At 35.9% G+C, this 27,152-nt stretch overlaps 1 protein-coding gene across 9 annotated transcripts in view; it reads left to right on the forward strand.

Annotated features, from left to right (window-relative positions):
* The window catches only part of LRP1B (LDL receptor related protein 1B), a 1,853,519-nt gene that overhangs the window by 1,099,960 nt on the left and 726,407 nt on the right, over positions 1–27,152 (forward strand). For all 9 annotated transcript variants that reach the window (XM_032387847.1, XM_032388632.1, XM_032390176.1 and 6 more), the window contains 3 exons: positions 10,006–10,186; positions 16,095–16,314; positions 18,438–18,627. In XM_032387847.1, the coding sequence (XP_032243738.1) occupies positions 10,006–10,186; positions 16,095–16,314; positions 18,438–18,627 (591 nt within the window). The remainder of the gene's footprint in view (positions 1–10,005; positions 10,187–16,094; positions 16,315–18,437; positions 18,628–27,152) is intronic.

Consider the following 27,152-nt stretch of genomic DNA (forward strand, 5'->3'; position numbering starts at 1 on the left):
TGACTCACTGCTTCAGTTTTGTAAGGCTACCTGTGGACCATTGAGGGTTGTTACTATGTGTGTTTACTTAGATATTTATAGAAGGATTTTTGCAAGGTAAATTTTTAAGGACTTCCTTTTTCTCATTTACCTATTACTCCCACACGTATTTTGCCTATTTTGTTTTCCCTGTGGGTATTAATGTGGGTCTGAAACAAGTATATTTTGGTTTAATTTAGGATGATAAGGTAAATTCCAGGGGGATGTCACACATTTTTTTTTTGTCATGGTAATTATAAATATAATGAAGACTTAAGGCCTCTGGCTTTACTTGGAATTTAATGATCAGTATCTTTCCCTAAAGCATGATGCCTAAGCAAAGTGTGAGCTACTTTGTTTTCTTTTAAAAGTTCTGTGAAAAGTATCAATTGAAGTGGTACAACTATTTGAATGTTTAAATGACCAAATTCAAAACTATGAAACATATTAGAAAACATAACTAATAAAAAAGTCACTTTCTATGAAATTAAATTGCTCAAGCAACTTCTAATGTAGTTGCCTTTTCATCTACTATGAAAGAGATTGAGTAATTTAGTGTTAATGCAATAAATTCCAAAATGTTTTATTTTTGTAAATTATAACTTACTTCATGGGACTAAAAGGAATATTCAAGAATAGCTGTTTTATTTTGTGTTCAGAAGTTAAAGCAATTTTTGCTCTGTTCTCTCTTGGTAAGTAGGCAGAATTGGTTGGTAAAAGGGCATCATGGAAATTACTTTCTCTCTCCCCATTCACAGTGAGGATGCATATTTTGTATTCTTTCATGAGATGGTTAGTCAGGTGCAGCCACGACAGGAGACCGAGGAGAGGCTCAGGAAAACAAAGCTGATGATATTCACCCGTCTGAGAGATAGAAAGCACAGCACAACACACAGGGCCACGTAGGAAAGACAACAGGGTGGTGGTCGGAAGGTCAAAGACAGGAATGAGGGGAAAGCGTAACTAACAGCCTTTATTGGCATTTCTGGCTGAAAGGTAAAACAGGGTAGGATGAACACTTTAGAATTGGCAAGTGTGAATAATTCCACTGGATTTTAAATGATGGGGGTAATAGTTGCCTGGTATCCGGCCAGGGGATGATTTTAAAGCAGAGGACAATTGCCTCCTGGGCTGCAGGCCAGATAGAAGAGGTATGGCTCTGGATTGGTTAATTTTTGTTTGTTTGTTTTGTTTTCTTTTATTGAAGTATAGTTAACGCACTGTTACATTAATTTCAGGTGTACAACGTAGGGATTGGGCAACTTTATATATTATGCTATGTTCACCACAAGTGGAGCTATTATCTGTCAACATACAACCCTATTACATCATCATTGACTATTTTGTACCTTTCATCCCTGTGACTCATTCATTACATAACTGGAAGCCTGTATCTCTTGCTCCCCTTCATCCATTTTGCCCATCTCCCACCCACCTCCCCTTTGGCAACCATCAGTTTGTTCTCTGTATTTATGGGTCTATTTCTGTTTTGTTGGCTTCCTTCTTTCTTCATTTTTATGTTTTTTTTTTTTTTTCTATATATAAGTGAAATCATGTGATATTTGTTTTTCTCTGACTTATATCACTTAGCTTAATATCCTCTAGGTCCATTCATGTTGCAATGGTAAGATCTCATTCTTTTTTATGGCTGAGTAATATCTGTGTGTGTGTGTGTGTGTGTGTGTGTGTGTGTGTGCCTCTCATCTTTTTTATCCATTCATCTATTGATGTACACGAGTTGCTTCCATATCTTTGCTATTGTAAATAATGCTGCAATAAACATAGGGGTGCATATATATTTTTGAATTAGTGTCTTTGTCTTCTTTGGATAAATACCGAGTAGTAGAATTACTGGATCATATGGTATTTCTATTTTTAATTTTTTGAGATACCTCCAATCTGTTTTTTTTTTTTTTTAAGATTCATTTATTTATTTGAGAGAGAGAGAAAGAGAGTATGAGCAGGGGGAGAGAAAGAAGGAGAGAATCTCAAGCAGATTCCCTATTGAGAGCAGAGCCCAGTGAGGGGCTCAATCTCACTACCCTGAGATCATGACCTGAGCCAAAACCCAGAGTCAGACACTGAATCAACAGAGCCACCCAGGTGCCCCTCCATATTGTTTTTTATAGTGACTGCACCAGTTTGCATTCCCACCAACAGTACATGAAGATTCCCTTTCCTCCACATTCTCTCCAACACTTGTTTCTTGTCTTTTTGATCCCAGCTATCCTGACAGGTATGAGGTGATATTTTATTTTATCTTTTCATGTGTCTGTTAGTCATCTATATGTCTTCTTTGGAAAAATGCCTACTTAGGTCCTCTACCCATTTTTTAATCAGATTATTTGGGGTTTCTTTGGTGTTGAGTTGTAAAAGTTCTTTTCATATTTTGGATACAAACCCCTTATCAGGTATATCATTTGTGAATATCTTCTCTCATCAGTAAGTTGCTGTTTTGTTTTGTTGATGGTTTCCTTTGTTGTGTAAAATCTTTTTATTTTGGGGTAGTCCCAGTAGTTTAGTTTTGCTTTTGATTCTTTTGTCTAAGGAAACAAATCCAGAAAAATATTGCTAAGGCCCATGTCAAAGAAATTACTGACTTTGTTTTCTCCTAGGAGTTTCATGGTTTCATGTCTCGCATTTAGGTCTTTAAGCCATTTTGAATTTATCTTTGTGTATGACATAAGAAAGTGGTCCAGTTTAATTATTTTGCATGTAGCTATCCAATTTTCCCCATAATATTTATTGAAGAGACTGTCTTTTCCCCATTATACATTCTTCCTGCTTCAATGGGTATTGACGATATAAGTGTGGGTTTATTCCTGGGCTCTCTATTCTGTTCCATTGATTCACATGTCTGTTTTTGTGCCAGTATCATACCATTTGATTACTATATCTTGAAATCTGGGATTGTGATAACTACAGCTTTGTTTCCTTTCTCAAGTTTGCTTTAGTTATTTGGGGTCTTTGGTGATTCCATACAAATTTTAGTATTATTTGTTCTAGTGAAGTGTAAAATGCTGTTGATATTTTGATAGGGATTGCATTGAATCCGTAGATTGCTTTGAGAAATATGGACATTTTAACAATATCAGTTCTTCTAAATGGGTTGGTTAGTTTGTATGTCAAAGGCATGTTCCTGGCTGGGTCCTTTGCTGTCTCTAAGAATTGACTATCCCGAGGACAGGTAATCTCACTCTAGCTGGAAATTTTTTTAAAGATGTCAACATATCATAATTTACAAAAGATAAAAACATATAAAAATATTTACAATATAACTCTGATATTACTTAAAAATTAATAGTGGGCTATTATAAAAATGAGCTATATACTCATTGCATGTTTGTAACGCATTCTTAAATTGGAAGCATCTGTGTCCTCCATAGTGTGTACTTTCCAGAATTTCATCTGAAAAGAATGAATGTGAAGAGTATCTTTCTTCTGCTCAGAGCATTCAGCAAAATAATTTCCAGGTCACAGGTGTAATAAGGTTCTTCAGAGAAACAGAACCAATAGGATGTATGCATAAAGAGAGAGAGAGATAATTTGAAGAATTGGCTTGCACAACTGTGGAGGATGGCAAGTCAAAAATCTATAGGGTAGTCTGACAAGTTGTAGACTCAGGGAAAAGTTGATTTTGTACCTCAAGTCTGAAGATAGTTTAGAAACTCAATTCCCTCTTCCTCAGGGGACTTTAGTCTGTTTTCTCTTAAAGCTTTCATCTAACTGGATGAGACTAACCCATATTATGGAGGGTAATCTGCTTTACTCCAAGTGTATGGATTTAAATGTTAATATCACCTAAAAAATACCTTCACAGCAATATCCAGACTTATGTTTAACCAGATCTCTGTATACCTTGGCCGAGCCAAATTGACTCATAGAATTAACTATTCCACGTGGCTAGCTGAACAAAATGCTTCAAGATGTGGTAGTATAAATCAATAAATAATTCCCATAAGAGTAATAGCCTGGAACCCAAAAATGATTATTATTTGTAGTCATATTTGCACACTAATTTGTTTGTTCATCTGTCTACATTTATTAAAGAATACCAATTTATGACTTCTATGACTTTTCTTGGGAGATAGTTCTCCATGAATCACTCACATTTCTGCATGTCTTGGAGTGAGGCAATTATTGCCTTTTAGTCTGAAGTATTCTTTCAAGGATGTTTGTATAGGAAAGAGCCTTGGAAGAAGAGATAGTTTACACCTACAGTGTAAAGGGCAGCCTTGTTTATTGCCCTTTATAAAAAGATTTGAGTTTTCTAACTTCAGAATTATTTTTTGTAATACAACTCACTGGTTGTGAATACATCTATAATGGCCCAACCCAGTCATCCCCATGGGACTTTGGAGTAAAAGGAACTGATATCAGTTCTGCTGAAGACCATACTGCTTGCTATTCCATGAGTAATAAAGTCCTTTATATTTGACTTACAAGTCTTGTGTCTTCCACTATCATCAATGAACCAGTAATGGACTAAGTTGTTAGCTTGAAAGTAGGGTAAAAACTCAGTTCTTAACAACTCTTGAAACCGTCCATTTAATTATCATTTTAGATTACTTTATTGGTAACTATGATGCTTACCGTGATAATCTTACGTATGCTCATCACTGCATCAAAGATGAAATATGTGAATGTGATAGAGAGACAATCTGTATCACCCTCGTCCCAAATTGAAACTAACAATGTGATGATAAAAGGAAGCTACTATGTTTTAATATAGTCTGTTCATCTTAAAATAAAACCCTATATGCACTTTACACATCTCTTTGAATACAACAACAAAGTATTTTGTTCTGATTGAGAGGAGCTTGTGTATTTACCCTCTTGGACCTATTAATTGATCTGAGGAAGGACCTGGAATGAAAATGAGGATGAGAACATCAGCCTCAGCTGGCCATGGGGGACAGATAATACAGAAGACTTCAGTCTGGCCAAAGATTCCTATAACCTCAGGAGATAGGAATTTCAGCAGGCAAACTTAACTGCCACACTATTAATTAAATCAACTTCATTCACTCATGTCAGATACATATAAGCTGTGATGCCTCAGGGCACATTGAAATACACAAAGAGGATTTGGATTAATTGAACTACATGAATATGAGGCAGGAGAACTGTCCAAGTTCTGACTCTGAATTGTCCAAGTGCTGACTTTGAGGCAAGGTAAAGCATCTCTGGCCCTAAGCATGTCTACCTGGCATACTATTTAAGGCATGTGATCATCCTCTGCACTCATGGAAACTCTTTTGTAATACTTGATTCCAACTCAGAAAAATAATGTTCACATTAAGGATAGAAAATCCTTAAGGATACATTGGGAAAACATAGGCATTGTGTTTTTATAATGCCAATTGTCATGTATAATTTCCAATTAATTCCTCACTATGTTAATCAGAGTCTCTTATAAAGGATCAAGACTTATGGATTACTCTGGAGATCCAGTCTATACACCTTAATAAAACTAAAGCTTTTGCCGTTTTTTTAAAAAACAAATCTGGGACCCATTTTTTAAAGTAAATAATTTTGTTTTAAATATATAAAACTTTAATCCTCTTCTGTTCCATAAAATGTGTAATGATGCAAATCAGACCTGTAATGATGTTTTAGAAGTATGTTTTTCTTTACTCTTTTTAAAATGCTTATTTTATCTAGTCTAGGTATTAAATTAATTTAAATAACTTTTCTAATTACTTATTTCTTTTAAATCCACATAATTCTTCTCTTTAATTTACATAAATTGTATTATCTCTTATTCATCCTCATTTCCTAAATGATAGATATCACCTATAATGAATTGCTATCTTCAAGAATTTTTCACTTAAGTGAAAAGTCTAGCTTTTGATGATATGTGTGTGTGTGTGTTTTAGCATACCACTCATATATTAGGTCCATTTATAAAAGTTATTCTTTTTATTTTTTAAAGATTTTATTTATTTATCTGAGAGAGAGAATGGGAGACAGAGAGCATGAGAGGGGGAGGATCAGAGGGAGAAGCAGACTCCCCGCTGAGCAGGGAGCCTGATGCGGGACTGGATCCCGGGACTCCAGGATCATGACCTGAGCTGAAGGCAGCCGCCCAACCAACTGAGCCACCCAGGCGCCCCTAAAAGTTATTCTTAAAATACCAGAACAGTATTTACAAAGGAAAAATGATGGAAAGTTTAATAATTTGAGCCAAAATAGTATGTTAATCAAAACAGTATGCATTCACAGAGTGCATTAAAAAGTCTGTTTTTAATCTGAAGTATATAGATAACTGTCTCAATTCTCACTTAGAATGGAACTTGTAAATATGTTAATTAAAAATTATAAGAAAACATTATCTACTGGAATTTCTCTCTTTCTCTTTTTCTTTCTTTCTTTTTTTTTTGAAGGAGTTACAAACATGTTGAGAGTCCTTCCCTATTGATAAATGAAAATGAGTATTTTGTTAAACTTAAGGGCAATTTTGCCAGATTAAAAAATACACATTTATAATCTTTGTTTGCTATTAGTTATATAATAATAATAATAATAATAATAATAATAATATAGTAGTGAATGTTGATTTTGGAATGTAGAATACTTGAACTCTACCCAAAGATATCAAAGCAATCTACTCTATCAAGTTTCACCAACTTTATCAAACACCTTTCTTATATTTGAAGTCATGTGTTTTCTCAAGCTGGTAACTCATATCTCTGTAGTCATCTATGTTTGTTTGAAATTTGAATGACAACTTTCATATGTCCTGATCACCTGTTTGAAGGATTTTGGTCATAGAGTTCCTAATAGTCCATTGCAGGTAGGCTCCAACCAAACTCTTCAATAAAAAATCAAATTTACATAAAACCAGTGTCCTATGTCATTGCTTTAGTGTTCCATCAGTCATTGGCTCATTAAAGGCAGGTACCGAATGGTACGAAGTCAGAATACTTTCTTTATCAATGTATAGTTGTTGAAAAAGGGATTCACTAGTTGTTCAGTCTTTGTCCTACAAGAGAAGAAATCTCTCCATACTTTATTAAAGATAGCCTAGAAAGAGTTCCGATTTGCACATAGACTGTTTTATGAGTTTCTTTATTTTAGAATTGTATTCAGCCTCATTCTTCCCACAATGGAAAACAAACAAACAAACAAACAAAACACACACACACACACACACACACACACAGCTAAAAAATACTAGGCCAGGGTGTCTGAGTGGCTCAGTCGGTTAAGAGTCAGAGTCTTGATTTTGGCTCAGGTCATGATCTCAGGGTTGTGAGATTGAGCCCTGTTTGGGGCTCAGTACTAAACAGAAGTCTGCTTGAGATTTTCTGTCTTCCTCGCACTCTGCGCCTCTCCCCTACTCTTGCTCTCTCTCTCAAATAAATAAACAAATCTTTAAAAAGAACCACTAAGCTAATTGTTTCATTGCTATCTTAATAGACTAGATAGATAGCTAAAGGGAAAATTATAATGATAATGATATTATTAGTAATAATATTAATAACAATATTTATGTAACATTTACCATGTGCCAATCATTATTTTAAGGATTTTGCATATATCCTAAGCCAATCCTAAGAGTTAAACACTATCATTACACCCATTTTAAAGATTAGGAAATTGAAGAGTAGGAAGGTTAAGTGAATTCACTCAGAGATACGGTGAGTGGCAGAGCCTAGGCCTTGTAATTCAGAACTTGTGATCCTAATCACTCCTTTATGCTGTTCAAGCATTTCATTTTTCAAAGAAAAAGCAACCAATTTAATTAGGGACAGAATCCTCCCAATTTTGGAATTCAATTCCACTTCACTCTTACTTACTAGTTATTCACAACCGACTCTGCAATACTATTTCTAGGCGAAGTTGGCCACTGGTCAAAATGCAAGGAAGTGTTATTAAATAATCATTTTCAGAAAGAAAAATATGAGGAATATTTCTATCAAGTAACACTCATAAGGCAAAGATCCAGGGCATATAGAGAATTTTTTTATCCTGATAAATTAGTAAAAGCCAACGTATTTTGGGAATTGACAATATTGTAGGCAGTATGCTAAGTGCTTTCCATGCAGTAGCTAAGTTACCCCTTGTTATCACCTTGTGATGTAGGTGCTGTGATTATTTTCACTTGATGAGTGGAGAAATTAAAGATCAAAGTAACTGAGTTGCTTACCCAAGTGTCAGAAATAAAATTTCAATCCACATAGTATTGCAACTGCTTCATATGAAAAATAAATAAAAAGTGTCAAGTTAGATGTCAACAGGAAAAGTTATAAAAATAAGAGGGCTATTGAAGATGGAAGTGTTCTTGCTGGAGTAGATTTCAAATGTAATACAATTTTTGAAAACCGACTAACGAGATAAAAATCAGCCACAGACTATTAATAAATATAAAGGAAAAGAGTAAACAGCTTTTATTTTTCCATTATGCCAGAGCAGGAAAGTGCTCAGTAAAATTAAGTGTCAATAAAGTAAAGACAAAATTAAACTTTTTTTCTAAGCATAGACACAATTAACCTGTGAAAATGACTCATACGGGATGGTAATGAAGCAGATAGCTTAGTGAAATTGAGAACATATCTGATTCACTATAATGGGATTTTCAGTTAGATCAAATCACATGTTGTATTAGTCACCCTGAGTCAGGGCACATGCTGATGAGCAGAAGGGTCACCAAAGAAAATTTTATTTTCCTCCAAGGCCAGAAGGGTCATGATTAAAAAGCAGGATAATAGTAAATATTTATTACATGTGCATATGAGGGAATATCAGGGAGATGTGCCCGTAGCGTGTCAATCAGCACTTCTGTCCCTAGTGCTTTGTCCAGTAAGCTCCAGTTTTCTACCTCATCCCTGGGAGGAAAAGAGACAAAGGCTCCCTTGGTTTTGAGAGAAGAAAAGGAGTTCACAGTAATTTCTTGTGCAGCAGAGAAATGGCACTGCCTTTATGATGTTGTAGACAGTTTGGAAGGTTGTTCATCAAATGGCAAAAAGTGAGAGCAGACTCACCCCAGGAATAGTGCAGTTTTAAAGATCTCTACACTGGGGATCATCTGACTCGGGTTTTTGTTCCAATTCTACCACTTCTTGTGTGATAATAGACGATAACCCTTCACTTTAAAGTGTTGGCATTTTCCTTTCTGTAAAGGGTTTGAATTAGTTGGACTCATATAAGATTATGTATTTATAATATTCCTTTGAATTACCACTGCCTGTATCTTACAGAAGTCTGAATAGTGTCCTTTTAAAAATAGGTCTAGAATGGGGCACCTGAGTTGCTCAGTCAGTTAAGTGTCTGCCTTCGGCTCAGGTCATGATCCTGGGGTCCTGGGATCAAGCCTCACGTTGTCAGTGGGCTCCCTGCTCAGTAGGGAGCCTGCTTCTGTCTCTGCCCCTCCCCATGCTTGTGCTGTCTCCCTCCCCGCTCCCATCAAATAAATAAAATCTTAAAAAAATAAGTCTAGAATATAGAGAATTATTTCAGTGTTTCTTTGGGATTCACTGTTCATGCAGTTCCATCATGAAAATCTGTTCGGGGCTTTCAAAGGTGTGCTTCTGCTGGACCTGGTCATCTCTTAGCAAGAGGGCATTCCTATTATTTTGATTACTCAGATTATATATTGCAAGTTTCAATATGCTTACTTTTTGAACATAGTACTTGTTCATACTACTCGATTTTTTTTTTTTTTTTCTAAACAGTCTGTATCACTATATTTATGTTCTGGGAACTTTCTCCCTTTGCTGTGCCATCCCGTATATTTTCCTGTTTTCCTGCAAATCACTGTTTCATTTAAAATATACCGAGAGAGGGCCTGTCATTCACATAAAATGGCATTCAAAATAAAATTGAAAAATATGCTATGGAATGATATTTTCCAAAATCAAACTATAAAGAACCCATGAATCAGAATTCATTCCTTTTCGAATTAAACATTTCTTAACTAAAACATAAGCAGTGTGCACTATTGTAAAATGTGTTCTTCTCTTGTTTTTTTTTTTTTTTTTGCAGATCTTGATAATGTGGAAGGCATTGCTGTGGACTGGATTGGAAATAACCTTTACTGGACAAATGATGGTCATAGGAAGACCATTAATGTGGCCAGGCTGGAAAAAGCTTCTCAGAGTCGGAAGACTCTTTTAGAAGGAGAAATGTCCCATCCCAGAGGGATTGTGGTGGATCCTGTTAATGGGTATGTTATATTTTATCAGCTTGATATGAGGAAAATATTATTTTTTTGTATATTTAGTAGTAGCAAGTTTGATTTAAATTCACACATGAGTGGCCTGAATGGGAAAAGTTACTCATTTAATGATTTTCTCTTGTAGAAAATGTGCTAAATAAACGTGTCAAAATATACTTACCTGAAATAAACAGATTATTTGTATAAAGGATATGTTTACTTGATTTACTCAGACAAGGACCATAATTCTCCATTTTAGACTGCCTGACACCAAGATAAATAATCAATTGAGATAATTAATCAATTTATTTTTTAAAGGGTATTAAAATTTAATGTATTCAGAAAATAGAAAAGATTTTTTTTTTTTGTACATTTACTGTGGGCCAGGCATTTTGTTAAATGGGTTCACTAATCCTCACAATAATCTTTTGAACTAGTTGCTATTCTCATCTTTGTCTTACAAAGGAGAAATTGATAACTGATTTACAAAAAAAGCATTAAATTATTAAGTGACCAAGTAGATATTTAAACCCCAGCAGTCTGTCTCCAAGAATTTACTCAGAGCCACTATACTCCACTACTTTTTACTAGTCAAGGTTGGTTGTGCTATTTGTTTTAGGATGGAATAATTTGTGCAATTCTCAGGAATATATTTTTCCTATTACCTGAATACAAACAACACTGTGCATATAGAAATATTGGAGAATGTGACCATTCCTAACAGAACGTCAGAAGTAAATGAATGAATTACATATTTTAAATGTACAGTTGTTATATGTGATGTTTATCCCTCCCATGTCTTATATTGCACTGTTTCAAAATAGCATCACAAAACAAATATTCTTTATTCCTTACTACACACATAGAAAAATACTCCTTTGCAGAGGAAGTGTATAGCTTCCTAATAAACTGAGATCACCAGACTGTAGTTCCTAGAATTGTTTGTCTTGAAAATAGCTCAAAACAAATACAATTAAGGTACTTCTTCCTGGGCTGACATTTAAGCAGTGGATGAACTCATCGTATGTGTTTTTATAAGACATAATTATAAAGTAATTTCAGTGATTTTATGTGTGGATTCCATAATTATCTGTCTTATTCCTGGACTTTTAAGCCAAATCATCTATCTGACCTAAATTTAAATCAAGGCGATCTTAATTTTAAGAGAAACAATTTATTACACACTGTCTAAATCTACTTGAAGCAAGATATCTTAAAACAGCATCTTCCTTCTCAGTATTCTGTTAGAGAAATATATGGAGGTCATAGAATCATATGATTTAGAAGGAAATTTAGAGGCCATTAATCCCATCTCTCTATTCAAATTCAAGAATCCCCTTCAACACTTCCCTAATAGGCAGGCATCCAACTTGGATTTGAAACCTATAACATTTACATAGTTTATAGTATTTGGGGACGATTTTAATTGACTTTTTTTTCCTTTTCATTAAGGCAATATCTGCATCTCTGTAATATCTACTAGCTGACCCTGTATTTGCCTCTGTTGCTATAAAGAATCTTAAATCTTTTCCACTAGACATTTTCTATTTTCTAGTATGCACCAACCTGAAAAACACACCTGAAAAACATTCACATATATATGAATATATATACACATACATACACATATATTTATTTGCATACACATACATACACACACACACACATATATATATATTTTCATACACACAAATTTTTCCCTAGCAATATTCCATATCCAGAATTCTGCACTAGGTATACAGTAGTTAACAAAACAGGCATAGCCTTAAACCTTGTGAAGCATCTTCTGTTATCTGCAAGGTGCAGGATAGGCAGATAGAACAAGAAATAAGTACCAAATAAGCAACTAATGTAATTTCTACAGACCAGAATGAAGGAGGAGAACAAACAGGATGACATAATGGAGACTAACAGGTAGACGGATTTTAATAGGTTTGCTGAAAGGCCTCTCCAAGGAGGTATCATTCAGACCAAGACTTAACATAGAAAAGGAATCAGCAATGGAGAGTGAGGGAAGGAGTACTTCAGATCAAGAAAATCATACATTTGAAGATCTTAAATTGGGTAAAAGCTTGACTATCAGAGGAACCGAGATGAGGACAGTGGAGCTGGACTGTTGATAGCAAGGGCAGAAGTGATGAAGATGCAGTGGGAAAGGAAGCAGGACCTTGTCTGCCAGGATGAGAGCTTTGTACTTTGTCTTCAGTGCAAGGATAAAATAGGGAAGTAAGAATTTTAAAAAATCTAACCTGTTCTGTGGAGAATGGATTGGAAGAAAGAAGTGGAATCATGTGAATTTAGTTGTCCAAATAATTGACCATAATATAGTTTTTAAAAAAGAAGAAGAAACTTTAGTTTGGAAAAGTCCATTTAAAATAAGCACAATATAACTTTGCGCAAAATATTAAAAATAAGAAACTTGATTTATTTACATTTTTTCCTACCATAATACCTATTTGTAGCTGTATACAGGAAGAGAGAATTACAGGGTTTTTCTACTAAAATAGCCAATTAATAAAAATTACTCATTTCAGAGATATGCTTTATCCAAAGTTTCATAAACAATTACAAAATCAGTAAAGAATTTGTTGATTTATTTCTTTATTAAAACATATTCTTGATTAACTACCATATAGAACAATAGAAATTAGTAAGACAGTAATTGCCCTCAAGGAGTTTATAATCTGGTGTGCTTAGTGTGCACACACGTACACACACATATTACCTATCAAATAAAATAGAATGAAATAATGCTCTTCAGAAAATCATTGTGGCTTTTCAATTCAGAATTGAGCTTTAGAGAATGAAAAGGATTTCCAAATGAGTAGATTTGGTCTCTGGTGCTTAGGATGTGCAGTCATAAGGTTAGTCACTGTACTCTGACTAGACATTATAAGTATGTGTTTAGAGGCAGGGATGTTAATAGCAGTTTTGAGATGAGATGAGTTCACTAAGGCTAGAGCAGAGGGCATGTGAAGAAACATAGTAGGAGATGAAACTAGAAATATGCAGAAGTCTTCGATGTTGGGATTAAAAGACGGGATTTTTTTTTTTTTTTTCTGATGACAGTAATTGGAAGGTTTTGAGAATAAAAGTCACATTTTTCAATTCATGACTTAGGAAGACAAGTCATAGAAATATGATAGTTGTATGGGAACAATCTGTTAGAAGATCCCTTTGAAAAGGGATAAAAGACAGACTATAGCATTTATAATAGGAACAGAAAAGTGGGGATTGAAAGAATGGAATCGGCAGGCCTTAACAGTTGTAGAAATGGGGATAAAGCTGTAGGGGGACTTGGTCATGATGGCACTATTTCTCAAGCTGATAGATACAGATGAATTCCCTCCTTTCCAATAATTTCTCACTTCATAATTTATATTAGTAACTTAGAAACCTGCATCTCCAGTTCTGACTTCTCAAAATATCATCTGTAGTAAACATGCCCAAAGCTGAGTGCATATTTCCCCCCAAACATGATCTCCACTATCCCTACCTCAATTAATAGTGCCACACCCTTTAGTTAACATAGCTCTTATGTTAGCACTAAATCGAGTTTTTTTAACAATAAAATGTATGTTATTTTCATGGCAGAGAAGTGCTTAAGGATTTCAATATGTCTAGGATTGACCACCACATAATACAATTTAATTTGGGGGTACGATCAATATCAACAAAAGCAAGCTTAGTGCTATAGGGTACAAATACAAGTAAGAAATAATCCCTGCCCTTAATTATTTTAATTTTTGATCGAAACCATCAGACATGTAACACCATTGAATATAATACAAGGCACAAATTCAATAAATATTATTTAAAAAACTAGAAATAATATTGTCGCTAGGAAATAATAATGTCGCTAGGAAATAAAGGAAAAAGTTTATTTTGACAGAAAGGGTAGAAATAGACTTCATCAAATAATTGTATTTGAACAGGACTTGAAAAATAGAGGTGAAATTTTTCTTTCCATATTAGCAGAAGGCTCACTTAACTTAGTATTTATTTAATGAATACCTGAGTCTCACATATAAAAAGATTTATATTAGTTTGTACTTACTTTATAGGTTATATTTCCTATTTTCTATGTTTAGGAATCATCACATTTCATATTGATTATAAGGCTTCCACAATATAACTTTTCATCACATAATGAAATTGGAAGATGATAATCACATACCTAGCCTCTGTTAATACCTAGCCTCTGTTAGATTGGCACCCTTGTTTAAATTTTTTCTTATATTCTGTTTGAATAAAAATAATCTTAGAAAGGGATCAGATCACAAACAATGATTTCTTTAAATAGCAAAACAATATAAATTATGCTTGGATTCACCACAATTACCCCTTATGCATGTGTCTGCATGTATATGCAATTTGGGTTGGAGAATCGAAGGAAAAAAAAAAAGTGTCACTGTGGTTAAAAGAAACCTACAGGGGAAGATAACTGCAATTTTAACAAGTTGTAAATTAGCAACAACAATAAAACTGCATTGACTAACCATATTTAAGATTTCATGAAGTATTAATAGAGATAAAAAGTTGTATATTTCTCTTTTACATAGTTGATTTTTACAGTTGAAGTCAACTAGTTATATCTAAGAAACATAAGACTAGAGGAAATGAAATGACTGTCCCGTTTGTTCCTAATTTGTTCCAATAATTAAGACCACTTGAAGAACATGCTGGATGCAAGATAAACATATTTCCATGTTTATTTCTAGGATAAGAATGTATTTGACTTAATAAAATTCACCAATCCCCATATATTTCCTCAGGTCTAAAAAGACATATCAACATAATTTTAAACTGTTAAGGGAATTTTTAAAAAGCTAAACTGGCATAAAATAATGGATGGTGTGTTACATCCTCAGTTGTCCCAAATCTTCCTGTTTAGGTCGCAGTAGGGTTTTTTTAGTCATGGAAACAGATTTTTCCCAAATTACCTCAGAAATTCTTTAGGGTCCACAAAATGTGGGAGGCAAAGGATCTACTAAGGGCATTTCTAAGATCAGCAGCGTAGAGAAGCTTTAGAGCTTCATAAAGTTGTATATGAGGTGACTGAATTAAAACCTACACTTTAATTAATAACTCCAGAACTTTCACATGACCCTAGAGCAACACTTTTGGAGGGTTTTAACATTATTCATGAGGGAATTGGAACATTAGCTGAAGGCTCCGTCTCCCACTGTTAGAGCTTACACAAAAGACTTGTTTTTAAAGGCAGAAGCTTTTGTTTGAGATGGAAATTAAACCTCAAAATCTCAAGGTCAGTCAACCTGATGTTATTAAACTTACGTGCAGCTAAATCATCTTCTGTGGGTTTTGAGGTAATAATAAGCAGCCATAAAGCATAGATAATTTGCATGAGGAAGACAAATTAGACTTGGACAAATAAACCCAGTATGACCATACCCTTTAGTACAAAGACAATTCAGTTGCCTGTCTTAAAACCTAATAATTCATCGGAGATTAAATAAAGCCTAGAGTAGATCATTAACGGCGGGGTGAGTTCTCAGGTCAGTCAATCTGCTTTTCAATCACATCATTGATTATATGTTTTCTGAAGTGGACAACATTTAAAAACAGGAATGCCTCAAAAATCATTTTCCAAACTTGGTATCAACCCCAGAGAAAATCAATATTTGGCACTTAGTGTTAGGCTAAATAGCGAATGGAACCAGTAAGTGCCGTAGTGGTTTTTCCGTAATGTGTCTGAATGGATGGCTTCACTGAACACATCTGTACTTCCCCCCTAGGACTCCACAGATGCCCCCTCGCTTTGGCAGATGAGCATTTAGATAGGAGGAGAAATCAGGATGTAATTAGATTTTAGAGCAGTGCCCAACCAAAAGAAGCATCCCTCTGTATGGTGGCTGGTTGAAATAACACGTCTGCGCTCTTGTTTGTAACGCCTTAGTTGGATGTATTGGACAGACTGGGAGGAAGATGAAATAGATGACAGCGTGGGAAGGATCGAGAAGGCCTGGATGGATGGCTTCAATCGGCAGATTTTTGTGACTTCAAAGATGCTGTGGCCAAACGGTTTAACTCTGGACTTTCACACCAACACGTTATACTGGTGTGATGCCTATTATGATCATATTGAAAAAGTGTTTTTGAATGGAACTCACAGGAAGGTAAAAGACAAATACTGCTGTTTTTTAACTCACAGGCTTCTTCACAGAGTGTTGTTGTGTTGTGTTAGAAATACTTTCAAGGGGTTATTTTTACCCCTCTGAGGTGGCTGCCAGTAGTCTCTGTGGGGTGGCTAAAGGAGGCTGAGCATTAAGAAGTGCAGCTGGCCCTTGCCTCCGGGAGACCGGGATCAGCTCACTGTGGTATGCCAGGATCTGTGGGATTTTAAAAAGAAGCTCTCAGGATATCAGAGCTGTTTTAAAATGCAGTTTTTCTCCATCATTTATGAGTTTGCTATGACCAAGCGACCCAACTCTATTCAAATATCTTTAATATTTGCAGGTGAAATTTAACCTATATATTATGAAAAAGTAATTATAGTGCATTTATTTAAATAAAGAACTTCATGACAGTGGAATTGAAACACAAAAATGAACTGGACTTCAAGCCCATTGCTATGAATAAATATCAACTTCCTCTTGCCTCTTTGGGTAGGATCATTGCAAAACGATTTTGAAATTCTTGAGTAAAATGGAGGGTGGAGTTGACTGTGTGCCAACAGAGGCCGTGTTAACAAAACATCACCTCTACATTTTATGTTATAATAACCTGAGTGCATATAACTTTATGAACTGACTTCAACTGTTTAGTTAAGTAATAGAAAATGGAATGTTAGAAATTATCAAAATGCTTCCATTGATACTATACTCCTTCTTTTTGGAAAGAAAGACTGCACAGTTGGCCAAGCTTACTCATTATGAATTCTGTTTGAGAAATAAACAGTACAGTAGGAAGTTAAGACTACTTCAATCATTGGTTGACTCTAACCATGCTTTTAATATCTTTCCCCCAATAGTAAAATTGATTGGCATTTAACCTAATGTCACATATTTAACAGGTGCCAAATAAATGTGTATGATTCCTTTAAGGCTTTTGATATGGGGCACCTGGGTGGCTCAGATGGTTAAGCGGCTGCCTTCGGCTCAGGTCGTGATCCCAGGGTCCTGGGATAGAGCCCCACATCGGGCTCCCTGCTGAGCAAGGAGCCTGCTTCTCCCTCTCCCTCTGCCTCTGTCTGCCGTTCCCTGTGATTGTACTCTCTCTCTGTCAAATAAAAAATAAATAAATAAAATAAAGATATTGATATGTACACCACATAGATAACATTGTAATGGCTAGTATATTTTAGCCTTCATGTAGGTGAGAAAATGAAGGTAAAAAACTATCTTAATTATTCAATATATGAATATGTGACATGAAGAATTCAGGTAAAAGGAGCAAAATTTGAATTTCTAAGTCCACGTTATTTAGATAACTTCTTCAATTCTTTGATATTAAATAGAGTGAATACAAAATACTTTTTCATATTGTATACAATATCATGTTATAAATGGTGAACAGTGCAAAGGTATTATTATTGGAGGTGTGATTCCTGATTCCTCTTCTACAACCCTCCATGTGAAACAGCACTTATCACACATTTGTTCCAGTTAAACAAAAACAAAATACAACTAGAATGTAAAGAATATACTAAGTAAACCAGAACTGAAATTAGCCAGTGAGTCTTGTTTATCTACTTACTACTAATAAATGTTTCTATGTTCAAAATTAAAAACTTGACCTCCTTCCCTGTCATTTCCTAGATTTCTTCAATTTGCATTGGCCCAATTAAGTAGGAGAATCCTTTACACTCCCGATGTTGTAAGACCATGTTTTATTCCTTGGCTGTTGGATAAGCAATATCACAATACACATAATGACACTAATTGCTCAGATCAATTTCTATTCCAGGTTATGATACTGGAATATCATAAAGAAAAGAGCAGGAAAGAGTGTCAGGCAAAGTCATTTTAATGTTTGTATTTCTTGACCATATGAGTAATGTCATATAGGAGAGGATTTAAACGGATGAAATACAAATATCTCCTTCAAATAACATGTCCTAAAAGCAGAAAAATATGCTCACATTGTGAAATCCATTTTTTAAATATACTGAAAGAAAATGAGTTAAGATATTAGTTAGATCATTATCTGTTATACTTAATTGAATATCATTTTCTCTAAATATTTAGTTATGTTTTTAAAGGTCAGTTCTGATTTTTCACAATGTGTTTATATTTTACAGATTGTTTACAGTGGGAAAGAGTTGAACCATCCTTTTGGACTGTCACATCATGGGAATTATGTGTTCTGGACTGATTATATGAACGGTTCCATTTTTCAACTAGATTTGATAACAAACGAGGTGACATTACTGAGGCGTGAAAGACCACCCCTGTTTGGGCTTCAGATTTATGATCCACGAAAGCAACAAGGTATTAAAAACCATATAAAATTTCTTCTGAGTTTTACCTACACTAATACTTCACAGTATTTACAAAAGTTTTTATTTTGACAGTGTCGCTTAAGTTTTATCATAAAAGGTGTCTAGTCATTCCAAAGTCAATCAAATCTTAGATTTTGTTACAATAAACATTTATTATTTATTGTTGAAAATAGCCTAAGCAAGTAACTGGGCATTCTGTTTGAGTGAAGTTCAAGGATTTTTCCAAATGCTTCCTTTTTCATGTTATGTTCATGTTATTTAAAGAAGACTGAAGAAGACAGTTATTTAAAGTAAAAAAGAAAAAGATCCACTTTATGTTTTAAAGATTAAGTATTGTGAGCCGTGAGAAAAACTTCATGGGAAAGAAGTATTATGTGAAAATATTTTAAAATAAGTCATACTATGAAAAGAGTATTGTAAAAAGTATGTTAGTATATTTATCTGATTAGTGTCATGTCCATTTAAGGAACGTTTAATTATTTTAGATGTTATGAAAGGGAAATAATCTACCATGATATTCACGTCTTATTAAAATCAGGTAATGTTATTGTATATTTTATCTACATGAGTTATTAATATTTATTAGGCCATCTACAAATTGCATGACTCAGAATTTAGGTATTAAACAAAGAAAACAGCTTAGTAAATTATGTGGTCGACTTTTGTTATGAATCTAAATAGTCACTGTTCCTTTTATTTATGGAGATATTCTTGTGAAAGTTTAATGAGCATACATTTCAATAAATTTAGGATGAAAAAATAATATCCTGAGTTTTTCAATGCATATTTTGTCAATAGAAAGTTATCTAGTAGTAAGAGATTTTTTTAAAAGATATTTCAGCTAAATCAGAGATCTTAAAAGCAAACTATCTCATTGAAGTGCTTGTTTTTTTTTTCCTACTGTATTAAAATTGCCTCATTGGGATACAAATGCAATTTTATAAAATAATGGAAGTATATAGAGTGAGAAATTTCAATAGATAATGAAAGATAAAATCTTTAGAAAGAATAAAAGTGAAATTATTTGAAGTGGTATAAGCTGTATTTTTGGACAAGTGATGAAGAATAGTGACAATTGTCTAGATAGATAAAATGCTAATATTTTCTATTACATTCATGTCCATCCTGCTCCTTACCCCCTCCCTTCCCCAACCATTATGGAGAGTCTACCCCGAACTGGGGCAAGACCCTGAAAAAGAACAACTCTTCTCATCTCCTGTAGGGTTTTCCTTTCCTGATTGTTGTACCCTCTAATTTTATAATCATTAGTTTACTGGATTTTATTACAGTAATCAGTATACAATCCCATTTCCTATTTCCATTCTCTTTAGAAATTCTTAATCTTGAATATCATTGCTGAACTCCTTCTAGCCAAATTCCATGATGTTTTCAGAATCTTCATTTTCTTCAAACTTCTAGTGGTTTTAGAAAGTTGATGAATTAATGCAGCATGTGAGATAAGAAATACCTGGCTTACTGTAAAATGGTCTTGGGCTCAAATCCAGGTTCCAACACTTTTTCTTCTGAACCTTTAGACATATTATAAAAGATTTAATAAAGATAAGAAATGGCCCTTGAACTGCACACTGCCAGTGCAGATGATGCTATCTGGGTGCGTCCTTCAGTCTGAGAAACAGCTCTGAGTGATAAACATTTCTGTCCAATTTCTTGTGGGTGACATACAACGTGGACTGAATATAGCTAATTTTGAAAGGAGAGGGTTACACAAGAATGTGTTTCCTTGGGGAGGGGGGAAAGATGGCGGAGGAGCAGGGAACACTATTTGAGCTGGTTCCCGGAATTGAGGTGGATATCTACCAGACCACTCTGAGCACCCACGAAACCAGCCTGAGATGTAAGAAGATCTGGATCTCTACAACCAGAATATTGCAGGCAGTTGGTTTTGAGGTATGAAGTGGAGAGCCGTGATTCTGCGGGCAGATATCGGAGGATAAACGGCAGCCAGACGGTGCCTGACCATGGGGATCCTACACCGCCGGTGAGTGACAGCCTCCCACACTGCGGACAGGGCACAGACTCGCAGACCGGTAGCATCAGGGAAAGGACTTTAGGGCAGCCCCCTGGGTGGAAACTCAGAGTGGCGGGGTCGCGCCCACGCGAACTGCAGCCCCCCGGACGAAACCCGGAGCGGAGGAGTCACGTGCGCACAAACTGGGAGCAGCTGGCGGTTTTAGAAGCACAAAGGGCAGAGATGTGCCCGATCTGGAGGCAGGACTGGGAGCGCTGCGGAGGGGCGCACAACCCAGGATGCTGCAGTTTATAGCAGCGTGGACAGAAACGGAGACAGTGTGGCCTGGAGAGCTCACTGAAGAACAGACTGAGGTCTCTCTGCTCTGAGGCAGAGGGTTGGAAACGGTCTCTTCTGCTCTGACTCACGGAAGAGACGCGGAAAGCCGCCAGGGAAAGGCATCAGAGAACAAAAGCCCCAAAGACTGATTCCCACTGAGCCCATCCCCCGCCACAGGGGTGCAGGGCAACTCTGCCCAAACAGGGTTGCCTGAGTAACAGTGCGGCAGGCCCCTCCCCCAGAAGACAGGCTGGGAAAACAAGAGGCCAGCAACCCTAAGGTCCCAAGAAAACAGGTGCATCTTGCTTGGGTTCTGGTCAATAATTTGGACTCTATGCATTCCCTCAAACACCCATCAACAGAATGACTAGGAGGAGGAGCCCCCAAAACAGAAAAGACTCAGAGATTATGACTTATGCTGCGGATTTAAAAATGGATGCAGATATAACCAAGATGTCGGAGATGGAATTCAGGCTAGCAATTGTGAAGACAATGGCTAGAATGGAGAAATCAATTAATGGCAACATAGAGTCTCTAAGGGCAGAAATAAAAGGTGAATTGGCAGAACTTAAAAATGCTATCAATGAGATCCAATCCAATCTAGATAATCTAACAGCTAGGGTAACTGAGACAGAAGAGAGAATAAGCAACCTGGAAGACATTATAATAGATAAAAAGGGAAAAGAGGAGGCCAGGGAAAAACAACTCAGAATCCATGAAAATAGAATCAGAGAAATAAGTGACACCATGAAGCGTTCCAATGTCAGAATAATTGGAATCCCGGAGGGAATGGAGAGAGAGAGAGGACTAGAAGATGTATTTGAGCAAATCGTAGCTGAGAACTTCCCTAATCTGGGGAATGAAACAAACATTCGAGTCCTAGAGGCAGAGAGGACCCCTCCCAAGATCAAGGAAAACAGGCCAACACCCTGGCATGTAATTGTAAAACTTGCAAATCTTAGAACCAAGGAAACCATCTTAAGGGCAGTTAGGGGGAAGAGATTCCTTACGTACAGAGGGAGGAACATCAGAATAACGTCAGACCTATCCACAGAGACCTGGCAAGCCAGAAAGGCCTGGCAAGACATATTCAGGGGACTAAATGAAAAGAACATGCAGCCAAGAATACTTTATCCGGCAAGACTTTCATTTAGAATGGATGGAGAGATGCAGAGCTTCCACGACCGGCAGAAGCTGAAAGAATATGTGACCACTAAGCTGGCCCTGCAAGAAATATTAAGGTGGGTTCTATAAAAGGAGAAAGACCCCAAGAGTGATATACAACAGAAATTTACAGGGACAATCTATAAAAACAACGATTTCACAGGTAACATGATGACAATTAATTCATATCTTTCAATAATCACTCTCAACGTGAATGGCCTAAATGCTCCCATAAAACAGCACAGGGTTGCAGATGGGATAAAAAGACAGGACCCATCCATATGCTGTCTACAAGAGACTCATTTTGAACCTAAAGATACATCCAGACTGAAAGTGAAGGGATGGAGATCCATCTTCCATGCCAGCGGACCTCAAAAGAAAGCTGGGGTAGCAATTCTTATATCAGACAAATTAGATTTTAAACTAAAGTCTGTAGTAAGAGACACAGAAGGACACTATATCATTCTTAAAGGGTCTATCCAACAAGAAGATCTAACAACTGTAAATATCTATGCCCCCAACATGGGAGCAGCCATCTACATAAGCCAACTGTTAACCAAAATAGAGTCATATTGATAACAATATGTTAATTGTAGGAGACCTCAATACTCCACTCTCAGCAATGGACAGATCATCTAAGCAGAAAATCAACAGGGAAACAAGAGCTTTGAATGATACATTGGACCAGATGGACCTCATAGATATTTACAGAACATTCCACCCTAAAACAACAGAATACTCATTCTTCTCGAGCTCACATGGAACCTTCTCCAGAATAGACCATATACTGGGTCACAAATCAGGTCTCAACCGATACCAAAAGATTGAGATTATTCCCTGCATATTCTCAGACCACAATGCTCTAAAACTGGAACTCAATCACAAGAAAAAATTTGGCAGAAATTCAAACACTTGGAAGCTAAAGACCACTCTGCTCAAGAATGTTTGGGTCAACCAAGAAGTCAAAGAACTTAAACAATTCATGGAAATCAATGAGAACAAAAACACATCGGTCCAAAACCTATGGGATACTGCAAAGGCGGTAAGGGGGAAATACATAGCCATCCAAACCTCACTCAAAAAAATAGAAAAATCCCGAATTCACCAACTAACTCTACACCTTAAAGAACTAGAGAAAAAGCAACAAACAACGCCTAAGCCATGCATTAGAAGAGAAATAATTAAAATTAGAGCAGAAATCAATGAATTAGAAACCAGAAACACAGTAGATCAGATCAATGAAATTAGAAGTTGGTTCTTTGAAAGAATTAATAAGATCGATAAACCACTGGCCAGACTTATCCAAAAGAAAAGAGAAAGGACCCAAATTAATAAAATTATGAATGGAAGGGGAGAGATCACGACTAACACCAAGGAAATAGAAACAATTATTAGAAATTATTATCAACAACTATATGCCAATAAACTGAGCAATCTGGATGAAATGGAGGCCTTCCTGGAAACCTATAAGCTGCCAAGACTGAAACAGGAAGAAATTGACAACCTGAATAGGCCAATAACCAGTAACGATATTGAAGCAGTGATCAAAAACCTCCCAAAAAACAAGAGTCCAGGGCCTGATGGATTCCCTGGGGAATTCTACCAAACATTCAAAGAAGAAATAATACCTATTCTACTGAAGCTGTTGCAAAAAATAGAAACAGAAGGAAAACTTCCAAACTCATTCTATGAGGCCAGCATTACCTTAATCCCCAAACCAGGCAAAGACCCCATCAAAAAGGAGAATTTCAGACCGATATCCCTGATGAATATGGATTCCAAAATCCTCAACAAAATCCTAGCTAATAGGATCCAACAATACATTAAAAGGATCATCCACCACGACCAAGTGGGATTTATCCCCGGGATGCAAGGATGGTTCAATATTCGCAAATCAATCAATGTGATAGAACACATTAATAAGAGGAGGGAGAAGAACCATATGGTCCTCTCGATTGATGCAGAAAAAGCATTTGACAAAATACAACATCCTTTCCTGATTAAAACTCTCCAGAGTATAGGGATAGAGGGAACATTCCTCAAGCTCATAAAATCCATCTATGAAAAACCCACAGCAAATGTCATCCTCAATGGGGAAAAGCTGAGAGCCTTTCCCTTAAGATCAGGAACACGTCAAGGGTGCCCACTCTCACCACATTGTTCAACATAGTACTAGAAGTCCTAGCAAGAGCAATCAGACAACAAAAAGAAATAAAAGGTATTCAAATTGGCAAAGAAGAAGTCAAACTCTCTCTTCGCAGACGGCATGATACTTTATGTGGAAAACCCAAAAGACTCCACCCCCAAATTACTAGAACTCATGCAGCAATTCAGTAATGTGGCAGGATACAAAATCAATGCACAGAAATCAGTTGCTTTCTTATACACTAACAATGCAACTGTAGAAAGAGAAATTACAGAAACAATTCCATTTACAATAGCACCAAAAACCATAAGATACCTCGGAATAAACCTAACCAAAGAGGTAAATGATCTATACTCTAGGAACTACAAAACACTCATGAAAGAAATTGAAGAAGACACAAAAAGATGGAAAAAGATTCCATGCTCATGGATCGAAGAATAAACATTGTTAAAATGTCTATGCTACCCAGAGCAATCTATACCTTCAGTGCCATCCCGATCAAAATTCCAATGACATTTTTCAAAGTGCTGGAACAAACAATCCTAAAATTTGTGTGGAATCAGAAAAGACCCCGAATCGCCAAGGAAATGTTGAAAAAGAAAAACAAAGCTGGGGGCCTCACATTGCCCGATTTCAAGCTATATTACAAAGTTGTGATCACCAAGACAGCATGGTACTGGCACAAAAACAGACATACAGACCAATGGAACAGAATAGAGAACCCAGATATGGACCCTCAACTCAATGGTCAAATAATCTTTGACAAAGCAGGAAAAAACATGCAATAGAAAAAAGACAGTCTCTTCAATAAATGGTGCTGGGAAAATTGGACAGCCACATGCAGAAGAATGAAACTCGACCATTCTCTAACACCATTCACAAAGATAAACTCAAAGTGGATGAAAGACCTCAATGTGAGACAGGAATCGATCAAAATCCTAGAGGAGAACATAGGCAGTAACCTCTTTGACATCAGCACAGCAACTTCTTTCAAGATACATCTCCAAAAGTTAGTGAAACAAAAGCAAAAATGACCTTTTGGGAGTTCATCAAGATAAAAAGCTTCTGCACAGCAAAGGAAACAGTCAACAAAACAAAGAGGCAACCCACAGAATGGGAGAAGATATTTGCAAATTACACTACATATAAAAGGCTGGTATCCAAAATCTACAAAGAACTTCTCAAACTCAACACCCAAAAAACAAATAATCAAGTCAAAAAGTGGGCAGAAGATATGAAAAGACACTTCTCTGAAGAAGACATACAAATGGCTAACAGACACATGAAAAAATGTTCATCATCATTAGCCATCAGGGAAATCCAAATCAAAACCACACTGAGATACCACCTTACACCAGTTAGAATGGCAAAAATGGACAGGGAAAAAAACAACAAACGTTGGAGAGGTTGTGGAGAAAGGGGAACCCTCTTACACTGTTGGTGGGAATACAAGTTGGTACAGCCACTTTGGAAAACAGTGTGGAGGTTCCTCAAAAAGTTAAAAATAGAGCTACCGTATGACCCAGCAATTGCACTCCTGGGTATTTACCCCAAAGACACAGATGTAGTGAAAAGAAGGGCCATATGCACCCCAATGTTCATAGCAGCAATGTCCGCAATAGCCAAACTGTGGAAAGAGCTGAGATGCCCTTCAACAGATGAATGGATAAAGAAGACGTGGTCCATATATACAATGGAATATTACTGAGCCATCAGAAAAGATGAATACCCAACTTTTACATCAACATAGATGGGACTGGAGGAGATTATGCTAAGTGAAATAAGTCAAGCAGAGAAAGTCAATTATCATATGGTTTCACTTATTTGTGGAACATAAGGAATAACATGGAGGACATTAGGAGAAGGAAGGGAAAAGTGGGGGGGGGAATTGGAGGGAGAGATGAACCATGAGAGACTATGGACCTGAGAAACAAACAGGGTTTTAGAGGGGAGGGGGGAGGGGGGATTGGTTAGCCCGGTGATGGGTATTAAGGAGGGCACGTACTGCATGGAGCACTGGGTGTTATATGAAAACAATGGATCGTGGATCACTACATCAAAAACTAATGATGTATTGTATGGTGACTAACATAACATAATAAAATTAAAAAAAAAAAGATAAGAAATGCTTTCTTCATAAAATTCCTGTAAGGATTAAATCACTATTTAATTGTGATTACATGTACCTCCCACACATTTTATATTATTTTCCTTTATCATTTCTCTATAAGGACGCATTTTGTTAGTCTCCTTCCATATAAAAATGTTAAATAAATATTGAAAGGAACAATGTATCACAATCATATACAATTGAGCACATGCCTCTGATAGGACTGTGTGGAACATATTCCTGTATTTCATGAGGAAATATGCCTGGTGTTCTAGACAGTTCCATTGACATATAATTGTTCATTGCTATCTCTTGGATGGACAATGCTTTTTTAAAGTGCTTTTTAAAAATTTTTAATTAAAGTCACATTAAAATGAAAGCTTAGCCCTAATTACTAAACTATACAACCTTTATTATAGAAACCATTATGTTGTCTTACTGAAATAATGTGTTTGGGCAAATTGATTGATTAGGTTTCATAAACTTAGGTGAAATAATCAGTTTGAGTTTTCTACCCAGTCTTCTTGTAGCTAAGGAATGAGTAGTACTTAAGTGGATCTTTTGAATAGGTAATAGAGTATGGAGAGGATGTCTGGCCAAAATATTTTTCATTTAGTCAAAAGACATTGAACTGGATAACCTACTTAAGATTTAAATTTTTCATATTTTTACTAAATTAATCAGAATAGATAGATTATAAAGCAAAATGCACTCAGATGTTCAAATGCAGACATGTTATCTTACCATATTATAATTTTCTCTCATGAGAAAGTGAATATTTCTCTT

Source organism: Phoca vitulina, unplaced genomic scaffold (genome assembly GCF_004348235.1).
Source record: "Phoca vitulina isolate PV1807 unplaced genomic scaffold, GSC_HSeal_1.0 scaffold1, whole genome shotgun sequence".
NCBI classification, from domain to species: domain Eukaryota; kingdom Metazoa; phylum Chordata; class Mammalia; order Carnivora; family Phocidae; genus Phoca; species Phoca vitulina.